At 36.6% G+C, this 14,125-nt stretch overlaps 1 protein-coding gene across 1 annotated transcript in view; it reads right to left on the reverse strand.

Moving 5' to 3' along the window:
• The window catches only part of LOC150083150 (DNA excision repair protein ERCC-6-like), a 382,705-nt gene that overhangs the window by 133,880 nt on the left and 234,700 nt on the right, over positions 1 to 14,125 (reverse strand). Inside the window, exon 10 of the mRNA XM_090377075.1 lies at positions 4,168 to 4,386. Within this exon, the coding sequence (XP_090233201.1) occupies positions 4,168 to 4,386 (219 nt within the window). The remainder of the gene's footprint in view (positions 1 to 4,167; positions 4,387 to 14,125) is intronic.

The following is a 14,125-nucleotide window of genomic DNA, read 5'->3' on the forward strand; positions in this document are numbered from 1 at the left end:
TGTACATTTTGTCTCGAAAGGTGATATAGTTGGCCTCAACTAACAGTTTAATTAAGTGAAAAATTTCCTTAATAGGAAGCTTCGTATAATTAATCGGTATCGAGTTATTATTTAACATATCCCAAATAACATCTAATGTGTATTCAACGTTTACATTCGTATATAATGAGGTAACAACTAGTGAGAATAAATTGTGATTGTTGCCAAGTCTACAATCCTTAAAGTTATTAAATAATGTATTGTAGTTCTTAATCTCAAATTGTATAGCCTGTCTAAAGGGTTTTATAATGCTATATACATGTGTGGCTAAGGATGAAAATGCCGAGTTTCTGTAGGAAACAATAGGTTGAATAGGAAATCCAGTCTAGTGTAATTTTACCTGACCAAAAAGTGCAGAATTATTTTATGTTTTGGCCTTCAATTCCTTTAACTGAGCCATAGTAATGTAGTCATTTTTTCAATACGGGGTTAACGTTTTATTGTATTGATGGACTAAATTGGTAAATAGTGCTGGGTCAACTTCAAGGTAAGTGAAGGTATCTGAAACAATTGATTCTAACTTATTAATACAAAGGGTACCAGGAAAGTTTTGCAATATGATGCAACAATGAATCACAGGAAGCTGCTTGTTGCTGCATGTTGAGACATGTTCATACGTGCATAGTAGCCGCCGTGCCAAGTCGATGGGCTCAGTTATTCATTAGTAGTGAGAGTGTAAAGTGCTTGCGATGGCATCGTGGTCACGAAATGAGATAAGGACAGTTTTGCGGTATAATTTCGTGCGTGGTTTAACCATAGACCAGTGCTTAGAAGAAATGACTCTTGCACTAGATGATGATTGTCCACATTGTACAACGATATTCAGGTGGTATAGAGAATTCCAAAGGGGAAATTTCACTCTGGAGGATTCTGAGAGGCTGGGAAGGCCACGAACGTCAGTTACGGAGGAAAACGTTACTGCTGTGAGGAAAATGCTTGACGAAAACAGGCGAGTGACCTACCAACAGATAGAGGATACTTTGGGCCTAAATGCACCAGCAATTCGTTCGATTCTGCAAGATCATTTGCACGTGAAGAAACTTTGTTCTCTCTGGGTGCCACATCAACTGACTGAAGAGCAGATGACACGACGTGTGACTTGGTGCCGGGAGATGTTAAAAAAGTTTGATAAGGGACAATCTCGGTATGTGAACAACATCGTGACAGGTGACGAGACTTGGCTGTACTATTACAATCTGCTGACCAAGGCTCAAAACAAAGTTTGGGTCTTTGATGACGACGACACACCCGTAATTGTCAGAAAATCCCGATCTGTAAAGAAGAAAATGATAGCTGTATTTTTCAAATCGAGCGGAATTGTGGAACGTGTCGTTTTGGACACGCAGAAGACAGTCACAGCTAAGTGGTATACTGAACAATGCCTGCCTAAAGTCATTGGATCTATGAAGAACCTGTGGCCAAAGTCAAGAATGGACACCTGGTACCTCCATCACGATAATGCTCCAGCTAACCGCGCCAAAGCCTGCACCGAATATTTGACCACGACAGGACTGAAACTTCTCGAGCACCCTCCCTACAGACCAGACCTTGCTCCCTGCGACTTTGCACTGTTCCCGCATGTGAAAATGAAGCTAAAAGGGAGGCGGTTTTCCAGTGATGAGGACCTTCTACGGGCTTGGGACAACGAGTGTGCTTTACTCCCTAGTGAAACTTGGCAGAACTGGTTTAAAGATTGGTTTCGGAGGATGGAGAGGTGTATTGAATGTAGAGGAAATTACTTTGAAAAAATTAAATAAACAAAGCTGTATTGCAAAACTTTCCTAGTACCCTTTGTATAATCAGGTTTATCGAGTATTAACACTGTATCTCCTTTATCTGCCCTCTGTATAATAATGTCTTTATTTTCCCGAAGTTCACGTAAAGCTGAACTGTCGTGTGTATTCAATTTAGGAAGTCGCGTTTCTTTTGTTATTCACCAAATTCATTAGAGTAAGAAATAAATTTTTAAATTGTTACTCTAATGCAAGTTTTTCAATTTTTTCGCTTTAATTTCTGGAGAGTATCATACGGAAGTGTTCTACGTACTATATTGAGGTAAACTTCTCTTAATATTTTACAAATATTGATATCAACGTAGAACGTATTGAGCATTACAGCTCTGGTTCATACTATTTAAGTAGTCTTCCATGTGCAACAGTGTCAAAAGCTTTCCAGAAATCCAAGTATATGATATCAAAATTATTTTTTGCATCCAGTTCTTTTGTAACCACATCATAGTATCCAATCAAATTTGTCAGACAAGACATTCCCTTAACAAACCCATGCTGTGTGTGATCTTGCAATGCATCTTTAACCAGTGACTCCATTATTTTCCCCAGAACAGAAGTTAAACTAACTGGTCTGTAATTACTCGTGTCACCCTTAGATCCCCTTTTGTGAATCTGAGATACATTTGCACATTTCCAGTCTGTGGGGACTTCCCCTGAGTCCAAGGATTCTCTCATAATTATGGCTAAGGGTTTGCTTAGTTTTGCTGTCTCCTTTAATATAACTGGACAGATCCCACCCACCCAGGTGCCTTTCTTATGTTTAACTTCAGTAATTTTCCACTTTGCTCTCAGTTATTACAAAATCATTACACGCCCTGAAATCATTTACGATTTGATAAACTTCTGGCATTTTCCTTCCCTAATAACTCTTCATGTGTGAATGTAGATGCAAAATACTCATTCAGTTTGTTTGCTATCTGAGCAGGATCATCAACAGTCGAACCATCTAATCAATTAGAACAATCTGATTCATCCCCTTCCTTTTACAGTTTATATAGGTAAAGAAATCCTTGCTGTTTTTTTTAGCATCCTTTGCCAAAGATTTCTCGTAATCTGCCTTCGCTTGCCTAACCAAGGTGCCTAACTAGGTTAACTAATCAGATCACCGTGAAGGTGCCTAACTAGGCAACTTCACGGTGATCTGATTGAGGTGTATAAGGCTTTGAATGGGTTGAGCACGCTGAATTCTGATGGGATCCTTCCACTTGTTCAGATTACGAACCTAAGCGGGCATAAATTCAAATTAAGAAAAGACAGATGTAGAATAGATGTGCGGAAATTTGCCTTTAGCCAGCGGGTGGTTAATTGCTGGAACAAACTTCCATCTGTCGTTGTGGAAGTTGATAGGTTAAATAAATTCAAGGAGGAACTGGACAGGCATTTGTAGGGAATGGTGTGATTTTTTTTTTTTTTGGCTGATGCTGCATAACTCATACACTTGCTTTCTTGCATCACATGCCACTACTACTACTACTACCTCCTTTGTGACTTGATTACAGACTAGCTTATATCTGCCATAGGCTTCTATGTTGCCTGATAATTTATATGCATCCCATGCATTTTTCTCCTCTACAAGTCTCATTAGTTCATTTAACAACCATTTAGGCCTAAACCTTGAACACTATTTCTTAATAGGTATGAAAAGTCTAATAGTTTCCACAATTAATTCCTTGAATGCTGTTGGTAACATCATCAGTTAGTCCCACTGTACAGAATTTAAAAACCATCTGAGACCATTATAGTCACCTTTATGGAAGGAAAAACCACTTCCTTTACCCCCAATGGTAATCATATCTTTAAGTAAATCCCACATCAGTACATTGTGATCACTGCCACCTAGTGGTTTCTTTATATACAAATTCTTAATACACGAATGATTACTCCTGATAACCAGATCATGAGTATTACCCTCACTGGTTGCCTCTGGAACATGCTGCTGCAGAAAAACAATCATCCAATTAAACCACAAAAACCTTGCTAGTGTGTGAGTCACCAACCCACAAGTTCCAGTCAATATCTGGGAAATTAAAATCCCCCATTATAAGACATTCTGATTTACTAGCCCATTCTATTTCTCTGTACAACTGTTTGCTGTACTCATTCAAGTCATTAGGCCTATAACACACTCCTACTCTTATTTTTGCTTTCCCAGTGCTTATGTCACACCAAACTGACTCAACATTGCACTGTCCATCTATGTCAACTGAATGCACTTCCTTTGATTTTAGTCTAAATTAAATGATTACTCTAAATTAATATTGCACAAATTTAAGAATATGTATTCAAAATAATATAAAATATATATTTAGAAACTTGGTATAATAATAAATAGACTTGCCTGTTTGCTCTGCGTAAAGAGTAGAACCTTATGCCCTTGCTTATACCAAATTCGCAGTAAAGATTCAATCACAATCATTTTTCCAGATCTTTTATAATATCCATATTGCATGTCCTCATTTAAATTTGATATATCTGTATTCTTAAACAGTTTGGGGCCTCCTGTGAAAATATCTGGATGATTGCAAATCTTTCGTAAATTTATTAGCCCAACAAAAATCTAAAAAAAATTGAAGAAAAAAAATTTGAGCATTCCTTGAGAACATTTTTGCAATTGGTTAAATTTATCTATAACAAATTCTTTTTATAGATAAATTATAACAAATTAACAATAACAAATTCTTTGCCAAAATGATACCCAAGTGTTAAACACATTGACATTGTATAAAAACATTATGGGAATCCTGTTGTCTCAAAACTTTACTAGACATGTTACCAGACAACTTATGTGATCGAAACCCGCTAATATTCATAAAATCGGACAGATGCTATACTATTGTGATTTTCTCTTAAAGAGAATCTGAGTCCTTATTTTGAATTGAAATCAATGTTTTGAAATTTTACAAAATCAAAAATAAAAACAGAATACTAAATATAATAAATGGGATCGTAAGATTATAATCTTAAGATCCCATTTTTAAGTCTCAGGAAATCTCTTACCTGAGATACTTTCCAGGAATAGATGCATCCATGTAAGATGTAATCAAAATAGAGTAAAATTGTTTTAAAGACCTGCTTAAAGGAAGGGAAAAACCTTGCAACAAAGAATAAAAATAAGCTTTTACCCTAAATCCATGCATGGTGAATAATTGAGAGTATAATGGGAAAAGGTTACCCGAAGCTTGAAGGGGTCTTTTCATCTATAGCATCTTCAAAGGGGAAGCGGGCACGTGTCAAAGGCTGTATATATATATATATATAGCCCCAGCATGTCCCATTGTCATATTTCAAAAGTGTGTGTATGTGGGGGGGGGATGACACTGTCTTCTACCATTCAAGCATCTAGGCGAAAGGAAGAGAAGCAGGATAGAAGGAAAATTCCCGCTCCCTCATATTTCACTAATAGTTTGGAAATTTGAAAATCTAGAGATTTAGAACAGCTTAAAGGTCATTTAGAGGAAAGAATATGAAAGGTTTCCAATTAGAAATCTGGGTGCGTGGCTAGTCGTCCCCGTTAGTAGAGATACTGAATTGGGGGGGGTTATATTTTGTAATTAAATTTGAATTTGTAGGATATTGGTTTTAGATCCCACTCCTCTGAAATTATTATTCGTCTATGTATGTTTATTGATTTGTTTGTTGATCGTATGACTAGAGTTTCACTGGTTTCTAACTTAAATTTTATGTCTTGTTTGTCTAAGATTATGGTGTTTCAAAGGATGAGTAATGTCCTGTATCTAAGTGGTGAGCTACCAACTCAGAGCTAAATTTTTCTGTCCGGTCTATTGTTTCTTTATTATTTGAGGCTACCTTTAAACTGCTTTTGTGTGTTTTTGGATTCTGCTATGTAACAATGTGTTCTCATGCTGTAACGTTGTTCTCATGTGCCTATATATATATATATAAGCTAAATTAAAATAAAATATTGCCAGTAGCATGGCAAACCAGTAGAGTGAAAATGAACTGAACCAAATAAAATAACAATAACAGAAAAATATCGGGGGGGGGGGGGTTTAAAGAAGAAAAGAGTAGTGTTGAAGCAATGTTCCTAAAATAATTTAGAAATTAAGCCAATTAAGAGAAATTTAGTGGCGCCCCCTCGATGGCACCCATTTCCAAATTATGTGAAATCTCACTAAAGTGGAAACATTAACTAACAACATTACATGACCAAATAAACTGAAAATTAATAAAATAAAATAAAATAGACTGACCATTATGTCCCATCTCGACAGAGGACCACGAGGCCAATAATGGTCAGGGAATCACTGCATTTCAAACGGTAAACAAATCCATGTAATGATGGAATGATACTAACCACCGATGCAATAGATTTGCATAGCGGTGGTCCTTATGCAGCGAAAAATAATAAAACAGAAAGCCTTAGTATCATTGATCTTAGTATCATTCCATCGTTGCATGGATTTGTTTAGCCCCCCAATTCAGGACCTCTACTAATGGGGACGAGTAGTCACGCACCCAGATTTTCGAGTGGAAACTTTCATATTCTTTCCTCTAAATGACCATTATGCTGTTCTAAATCCCTAGATTTTCAAATTCTCAAACTATTAGCGAAATACGAAGGAGTGGGAATTTTCCTTCTATCCTGCTTCTCTTCCTTTTGCCTACTCATTCCCCCCCACGCTTTTTAAATACGAGAATGGAATGTGCTGGGACAATATATACAGCCTTCGATATGTGCCTGCTTCCCCTTTGAAGGTGGTATAGACAAAAAGCTTCGGGTAACCTTTTCCCATTATACTCTCAATTATTTGGCATGCATGGTATAAGCTTATTTTTGTTCCTTTGTCTTGTTGTAAGGTTTTCCCCTTCCTTTAAGCAGGTCTTTGAAACAATTTTATTCTATTTTGATTACATCTTACATGGATGCAGTTATTCCTGGAAAATATTTCAGGTAAGAGATTTCTTGACTTAAAATATAACCTTAAGATCCCATTTATTATATTTAGTATTCTATTTTAATTTTTGATTTGGTAAAATTTCCAAACATTGATTTAAATTCAAAATGAGGACTCAGATTCTCTATAAAAGAAAATCATAATAGTATAGCATCTGTCTGATTTTATAAATATTAGCGGGTTACATGAGTTGTCTGTCCAATGTGTTAAAACACACAAGAATATCAGAAATTTTTTTTTTAGGTGAGCCAAAATATTGAGATGTATATCACATAACTATATATGATTAATACCAATACAGTGTGGGTTGAGAAGACAGATGATACATTTTAACAATAAACCTAAATTTCCACGAACCTTAATTTTCACAAAACACATCAGGTGTTCCAAAAGAACAAAAGTAGAAGAATAAGTAAGGAAAAGAAACAGTTAGATCTGTAAATTTGGAGCTAAACTGTGAATGGAAGTCCACTAATATGTAAGAAAAAAGATGGAATTATATAGAATACAAGGCAAAATAACAGTGCCCAAGAAACCGCTGTAGAAAGGCAAACTAAATGTCTGTGTGAAAGAGCAGATTGACTTTTAAGTCAAAGATCATTAATTAACTTGAGTTTTCTTCTGATACAGTTAAGAGTCTGTGTTTGTAGGGGAAGGCAACCCACATATATGGGAAGATATTTCATGGTATGGATAATCTGTGATTTGTACAGAGTTAATAACAGTTTATGAGAAAAGTAATGCAGGGAGCAAAGTAGAAAACATAGTTTTGTTTTAAGGAACCAATATTCATGACAGGCTTATGGATATGTCTATCAAAAAGTAAGAGATTACCTCAATCTTTTTTGTGGAACGCTTCCAATCAATTCTCTCTCATATGACGAATAAAATAAGATGAAAAAATTGGAAAAAAAATGAATTAATGAATTCCTACACTCATAGAGATACGACCAGATCCAAAGTTACGACCAGAATACAACCAAAGTTACTGAGCCCTGTAGCTCTGATTTTTTACTAATTCTTATTTTGACTTTGGATATGTCTATCATATCCAGAAGTTGATTATCTCAGGTAAAGATGCCATATTCTCTACCAATCAGGGCAGGGAAAACAAGCACAGAGGCAATTTGTCTTTGTGTTTTTTTTTTTTTTTTTTTTTTGCAATAAATGTCAGCACTTGATTCAGCAATTTAAGTCAGCAATTTAACTAAGTTTTGTTCACACTTCTGGACAGTTACCTGGTTATTAAAGAAACTGTGGATGTTTGCAAGAACAGAGATTCCCAAACTGCTGAATGTTGCATATAGTGTGCTATTATAGTCAGTCATTCTATAATATGATAGTTGTGTTCCTAGAAACTCTCATGCAATATAAATAACAGGCCTTATGGCAAAAATAAGGTTAGGTTCTGACCACTCAAGATTGAACACACATTTGTAACCATAACATTACCAAACACAAATGTTATTGTCTTGGACTAAAGTTATTAGTGGAGTCCCACAGGGTTCGGTGTTAGGTCCACTGTTGTTTTGTATATTTATCAATGATATTGATGAAGGTATATCAGGCTTAATGTCGAAGTTTGCAGATGATACAAAGGGTGGCAGGGTTGTTAATGACAGTAATGGCAGTGTGCTACTGCAACAGGATCAAGATAATTTGGACAGATGGGCTAAGAAGTGGCAACTGAATTTTAACCTTGACAAATGCAAAGTACTGCATATGGGTAGAAGTAACCCCAGAGAAACGTACCAACTGTGTGGTACTATACTTAAGGTGGTAGAAAATGAAAAAGACCTGGCAGTAATTGTGCAGGCAGATATGAAGTTTTCTGAGCAATGCAGACAGGCTGCCAGGGCAGGTCATGGGGTTTTGTCAATGATATATAGGAATTTTGCTAGCAGGGAAAAGGAGGTGATTATCCCTCTGTATAAGGCAATGGTCAGGCCATGCCTTGAGTACTGTGTACAGGTCTGAAGGCCTCATTTTAGGAAGGATGTAGATTTACTTGAGCGTGTACAGAGAAGGGCAACAAGATTGGTGAGGGGAATGAAGGGATCCTCTTACCAAGAGAGGCTTAAGTTCTGTAAATTGCAGTGGCTGGAGACTAGGCACCTGCACGGTGATCTGATTGAGGTATATAAGGCCTTGAATGGGTTGAGCACGCTGAATTCTGATGTGATCCTTCCACTTGTTCAGATTACGAACCTAAGGGGGCATAAATTCAAATTAAGAAAAGACAGATGTAGAATAGATGTGCGGAAATTTGCCTTTAGCCAGCAGGTGGTTAATTGCTGGAACAAACTTCCATCTGTCGTTGTGGAAGTTGATAGGTTGAATAAATTTAAGGAGGAACTGGACAGGCATTTGGAGGGAATGGTGTGATTTTATTCATTTATTTTTTTTTTTTGATTTATTTTTTTATTATTTTTTTTTTTTGGCTGATGCTGCATAAGCTCATACATTTGCTTTCTTACTTCACATGCCACTACTACTACTAATACAATAAATAATCATAAAGAAACACTTACATAGTTTGAAAATGTAAAATTAATAATTTTAATTTAAATTTAGGTTTAAATTTAGATAATAATTTAAATTTAGGTTCCTACCTTAAAAATAAATGAATGAAGACAGCTTGAGGGAAAGAGTTGAAGCAGCGGAATTATGGGGAAAGTGGCAGTTGGTTGTCATCATTATCGGAACTGGAGGGTGGAGGAGTTCAAGATGCTAACACTTGCATTAACATCTTGAACCACAAAAATCGTTATGTCGAACAGTAAAATTTCACTGATAACTGACGAACCGACCACAGTGAGTAGGAAATTTGCTTTGATCGTTTACGTTCAAACTTGTATATTTGACTGTGGAATGAGATCTCCCGTAAATTTGTTTCTGGACTTGATTGAACTCGAAAGTGTTACTGCAAAAGGGATATTTGATTCTCTGCTCGATTGTCTTCAGTCATACAGTATGACGGAAAACTATTTAAAAACTCACTTAGTTTGTGTCACATGTGATGGTGCAGCTGTTATGATGGGTAGTTTGTTATTTGGTTTTTAGGAGCATTAGCAACTAAGGCCATATTGCTCCGGGATATGTGGTGGTCATTCCCTGACCTTTCCGCATCCTCCGTATTTGGTGGTGACGGGCTCGAACCCTGGTCTAATCAAGAAGTGTGTGCTATGCACTGCTGCTCCTTCCCACCTGGCTACGGAGGCGCCTATGATGGGTAGTAAAAGTGGCATTACGAAACTAATGAAACAAAAATTCTCTTCTTTAATAGTGTGGCATTGTGCTAATCACCAATTAGAACTATCAGTTGATGATACTGTGAAATCTGTTGCAGGTATCGATAGATTTAAAGCATTTATTCATAAACTTTATGTCATGTATAAAGCGTCTCCAAAAAATGCCAGAGAATTGAAGGTGTGCGCCAAATTGCTGGATATTGAACTATTAAAAATTGGCAGAATTTTAAGCACACAATGGGTGGCATCGAGCTTCCAGTCTGTTTTGCCTGTTTGGAATAATTATGAGGCATTAGTTAATCATTTTCAAGAAGCAAAGAATGACTGGATGTGGGACCAAAAAGAAAGATGTACATATGAAGGATTGCAGAAGAAAATTACGACTACAAACTTTATATTAGACTTAGGTTTAATGTGTGATGCTCTTCAAGAATTATCAGACTTGAGCTTGGACTTCCAGGAGCGTGATATAGATTTGTACAGGGTGAATAAAAATATAGAAATTGTTGTGCAACTTTTTCTTGAAAGATAAATAGTTCCGGGACAGTATTACAGAAATGCCGCCAAAGCTGCTGAAAATCTACGATTTCAAGGAGTTTCACTTCATGGGACAGACTACAGAAATTATTCTCCAATCGATCCAGGGGCTTTCTACAGGACTTTGAAACAATCAGTAGAAAGCAGGCTGCTTGATAGTAAAAGTGCTGATTTCGTAGCGTCGGCCCGAGTACTTGATAGGAAACATTGGCCTGAAGATACTAACTCTCAAGTGACATTAGCATTAGTAGAGGCATTTGATGCAAGAAAGCAAGCTTATGCAGCATCAGCCAAAAAAAAAATAAAGTAAAATAAATAAATAAAAAATAACCACTTCCACTTCACCCCTCTGTTCGTTCGAAATACCTGTCCAGCTGAGCCTTAAACTTATTTAGGCTATCAACTTCCACGACATTTGGTGAGAATGAAATTAGAAAATTATCAATTAGGTTTCAGTTAAACGAAAGAAATACAATTCGTGGGTTTCGAGAATACCTAATTGAAAAGACAATTTCGGAAGAATTGAAGAATTCAATAAATGCTCTGAGTACGATACCAGTTTCATCAAGTGAATGTGACGAGGATTTTCACAAATGAATCTGATCATCAGCCCAACCAGAGCTTCGATGATGACAAAAACAGTTTCTTCACTACTGTTTCTTAAAATTGTAGGCCCGCAGCTGACACGCTTCGATCCAGCAAAATAGGTTGATTCATGGCTGCTTCAGAAACGTCATCTAGCAACAGACATAAACAGTAAAAAAAGAACTCAGAATATTGGGTTGGATGAGAACTTAATAAAAATTTGGAATATTTTATAAAACTTCATTATGAAATTATTTTTACTTATTTTTTTACTTTGTATACTTATTTTTACATTTTACTTATTATATTTTATTTATTAAATAAGACTCACCTTTGACTTATTTTTTATATACTTTATAATAAATTTATGCTTAATAAACTATGTGTTAATATAATTAATTTGTTCTTATTCCAAAAACATTACTACTGAAGTAACAATATCAGGAAATAAGTTTTTAGTTTACTTTTTATATCCTTTTAATTTTCAATTTTTCCTGATAGCAAAGAATGAGTACTGTCACCTATTTTTTTTTACAAAAAAAAAGCACTGAGTAGCAGTAACCCAAGAGAAACGTACCAACGTGGTATTACACTCAGGGAAGTGGAAATTAAAAAAGACCTGGGGGTAATTGTGCAGTCAGATATGAAGTTCGCTGAGCAGTGCAGATGGGCTGCCAGAGCAGGTCATGGGGTCTTGTCAATGATATATAGGAATTTTGCTAGCAGGGACAGGGAGGTGATTATCCTGTTGTGCAAGGCAATGGTCAGGCCACATCTTGAATACTGTGTACAGGTCTGGTGGCCTCATTTTAGGAAAGATGTAGAGTTGCTAGAACGGGTACAAAGAAGCGCAACAAGATTGGTGAGGGGGAAGAATGGGGTGCTCTTACCAAGATAGGCTTAAGTTCTGCATTGCAGCACCTGGAGACTAGGCACATTCGAGGTGATCTGACTGAGGTGTATAAGGCATTGAATGGGTTGAGCAAGCTCAGTGCTGATGGGATTCTTCCTATTGCTCAGATTAAGAACCTGAGGGGGCATAGATTGACTGAGAAAAGACAGTTGTAGAATAGACGTGTGGAAATTTGCTTTTAGCCAGTGGGTAGTTGATTGCTGGAACAGACTTCTATCTGTTGTTGTGAAACTTGATAGCTTAAATAAATTTAAGGCTGAACTAGGCAAACATTTGGAGTGACCACATGGGTGAAATGGGAACTTTTTTTTTTTTTTTTGGCTGATCCTCTATAAGCTTGCTTTCTTGCATCATATGCCTCAACTAATGCTAATGCTAACAACAGTCAATCTATCGTTAGCAGCTTTCAAGCCTGGAGCTTGTGCTTCCTCTCTTGAGATATATGTTCATGATGCCATTTTTTTCTAATATAGTCTAGTTTCATCCAAGTTGAAAATTTGGTCCAACGTATAGCCCTCTTCCTCAACTAGTTTTTTCAGTATTGGCAGAAATGCCTTTGCTGCTGCTTCATCTGTACTTGCAGCTTCACCTGATAATTTCACATTCTGGTAAGCATAACATTTCCCGAAATTATTAAATTCAGCCACTACTGGCTGTAAAGGGAGGCACTTCTTGAGGGTTTTCAGGTTTATTTCTGAGGTCTTCAAAAATTGGTAATGCTTTTATCGTAAGCAAACTTGTTCCATCTTCTATACAAACAGATAACAGAGGTTCCATCTCTTCCAATTCTTTGGTCTTGATCTAATGGATTTAATTACCCATTAGGTTATTCCTGCTATAAAAGATGCTTTTGTTTTCTCTGCATTTTTTCTAATTGTTCTCAGCATTGCCTCATTTAGGTCTGTAGCATGCACAATATCACATGTTCTTTCATTCCGCTCGAAGCGTTTCACCATTTCGCATTTTTCCTTTATCGATATTGCTTTTTGTTTTCTCTCTGAACCTGTAGTATTTCACCAGGAAGCTTCCTTTTCACACTTTTTTCAAGTATTTTACTCATTTTAGGGAATAGAGCACACACAAGTATAAAAAGAACAAAAATGAGGAGGCAAGCTTGATGCACATAAACAGCACAGTGTGCATGTTGCAAATGAATAAACAATGCAGTAAAAGCAGAAACACACTATCACCTCACATGAGCTCACATTTTACTATAGCACATTTCTAGAGGCCACTACCATAAAACAATAAAAACAATTTGCAGTTTCCGGTTTATTGGGGAATCTGTTATAAAAAGGTAGTAAACTCGATCTAATTGCATTTGCAAAAATACCGATAGCTGGAATTCTGTGGGTTTTTATGTTATTATAGCGAAATGTGTTTCCCCTTCCATGAAATCTTCAATCATATAAAAAAACAAATAAATTTTCAGAATCTTCTTTTCATTCCTATTGTTGTGTTCAGTTGGGGTGATTCCACCATGTTCAACTGCCATTTCTTGTAAATTACAAAGGCGAATCATGCATAAGCGAATACAATTTGTGTTATATGCGACATCATTTCCCTATTTATAAATTGTGTGTTCAAATTCATGTAGTGTAAACAAGTGTTATACAAAAAAAAAAAAAAACTGCAGCCATTATCAACCCACTGCAGGATGGAAGCCTCCTCAACAATTCATGTTGAGGGAAATGGACCATAATCTGCCACACTGGTCCAGTGCGGGTTGGCAGATTGACCGTATTTAGCAGTCAGGAGCCTGAACCCCTGGTCTACTCAAGGAGCATGTGCTACTGCACTCCCACTCCCGGCCACTCGGCTACGGACTGACTATATCAACAAAATGGATGGAGTTCCATCATCTTGATGTGAAATACTGGAGGAAAAACAGTGGTGAAAGAATTTGGGAAAACCAGCAAAGGTGAGAAGTTAGAAGAGAGCTATCAACATCACGTGCTCTGAGCAGTCAGAGAAAAAACTGGTTATCAAACTGCAAAAATCACAACTCAGACCATAAGATAAAAGCATAAAACATCTGCCCTTTAATTATCCATAATGTTGACGGATTTGAAGATGACGGTGCTTTTGGCCAAT

The sequence above is a fragment of the Mastigoproctus giganteus genome, chromosome 7 (assembly GCF_048544385.1).
Source record: "Mastigoproctus giganteus isolate SK-2022 chromosome 7, ASM4854438v1, whole genome shotgun sequence".
In the NCBI taxonomy this organism is placed as follows: Eukaryota; Metazoa; Arthropoda; class Arachnida; order Uropygi; family Thelyphonidae; genus Mastigoproctus; species Mastigoproctus giganteus.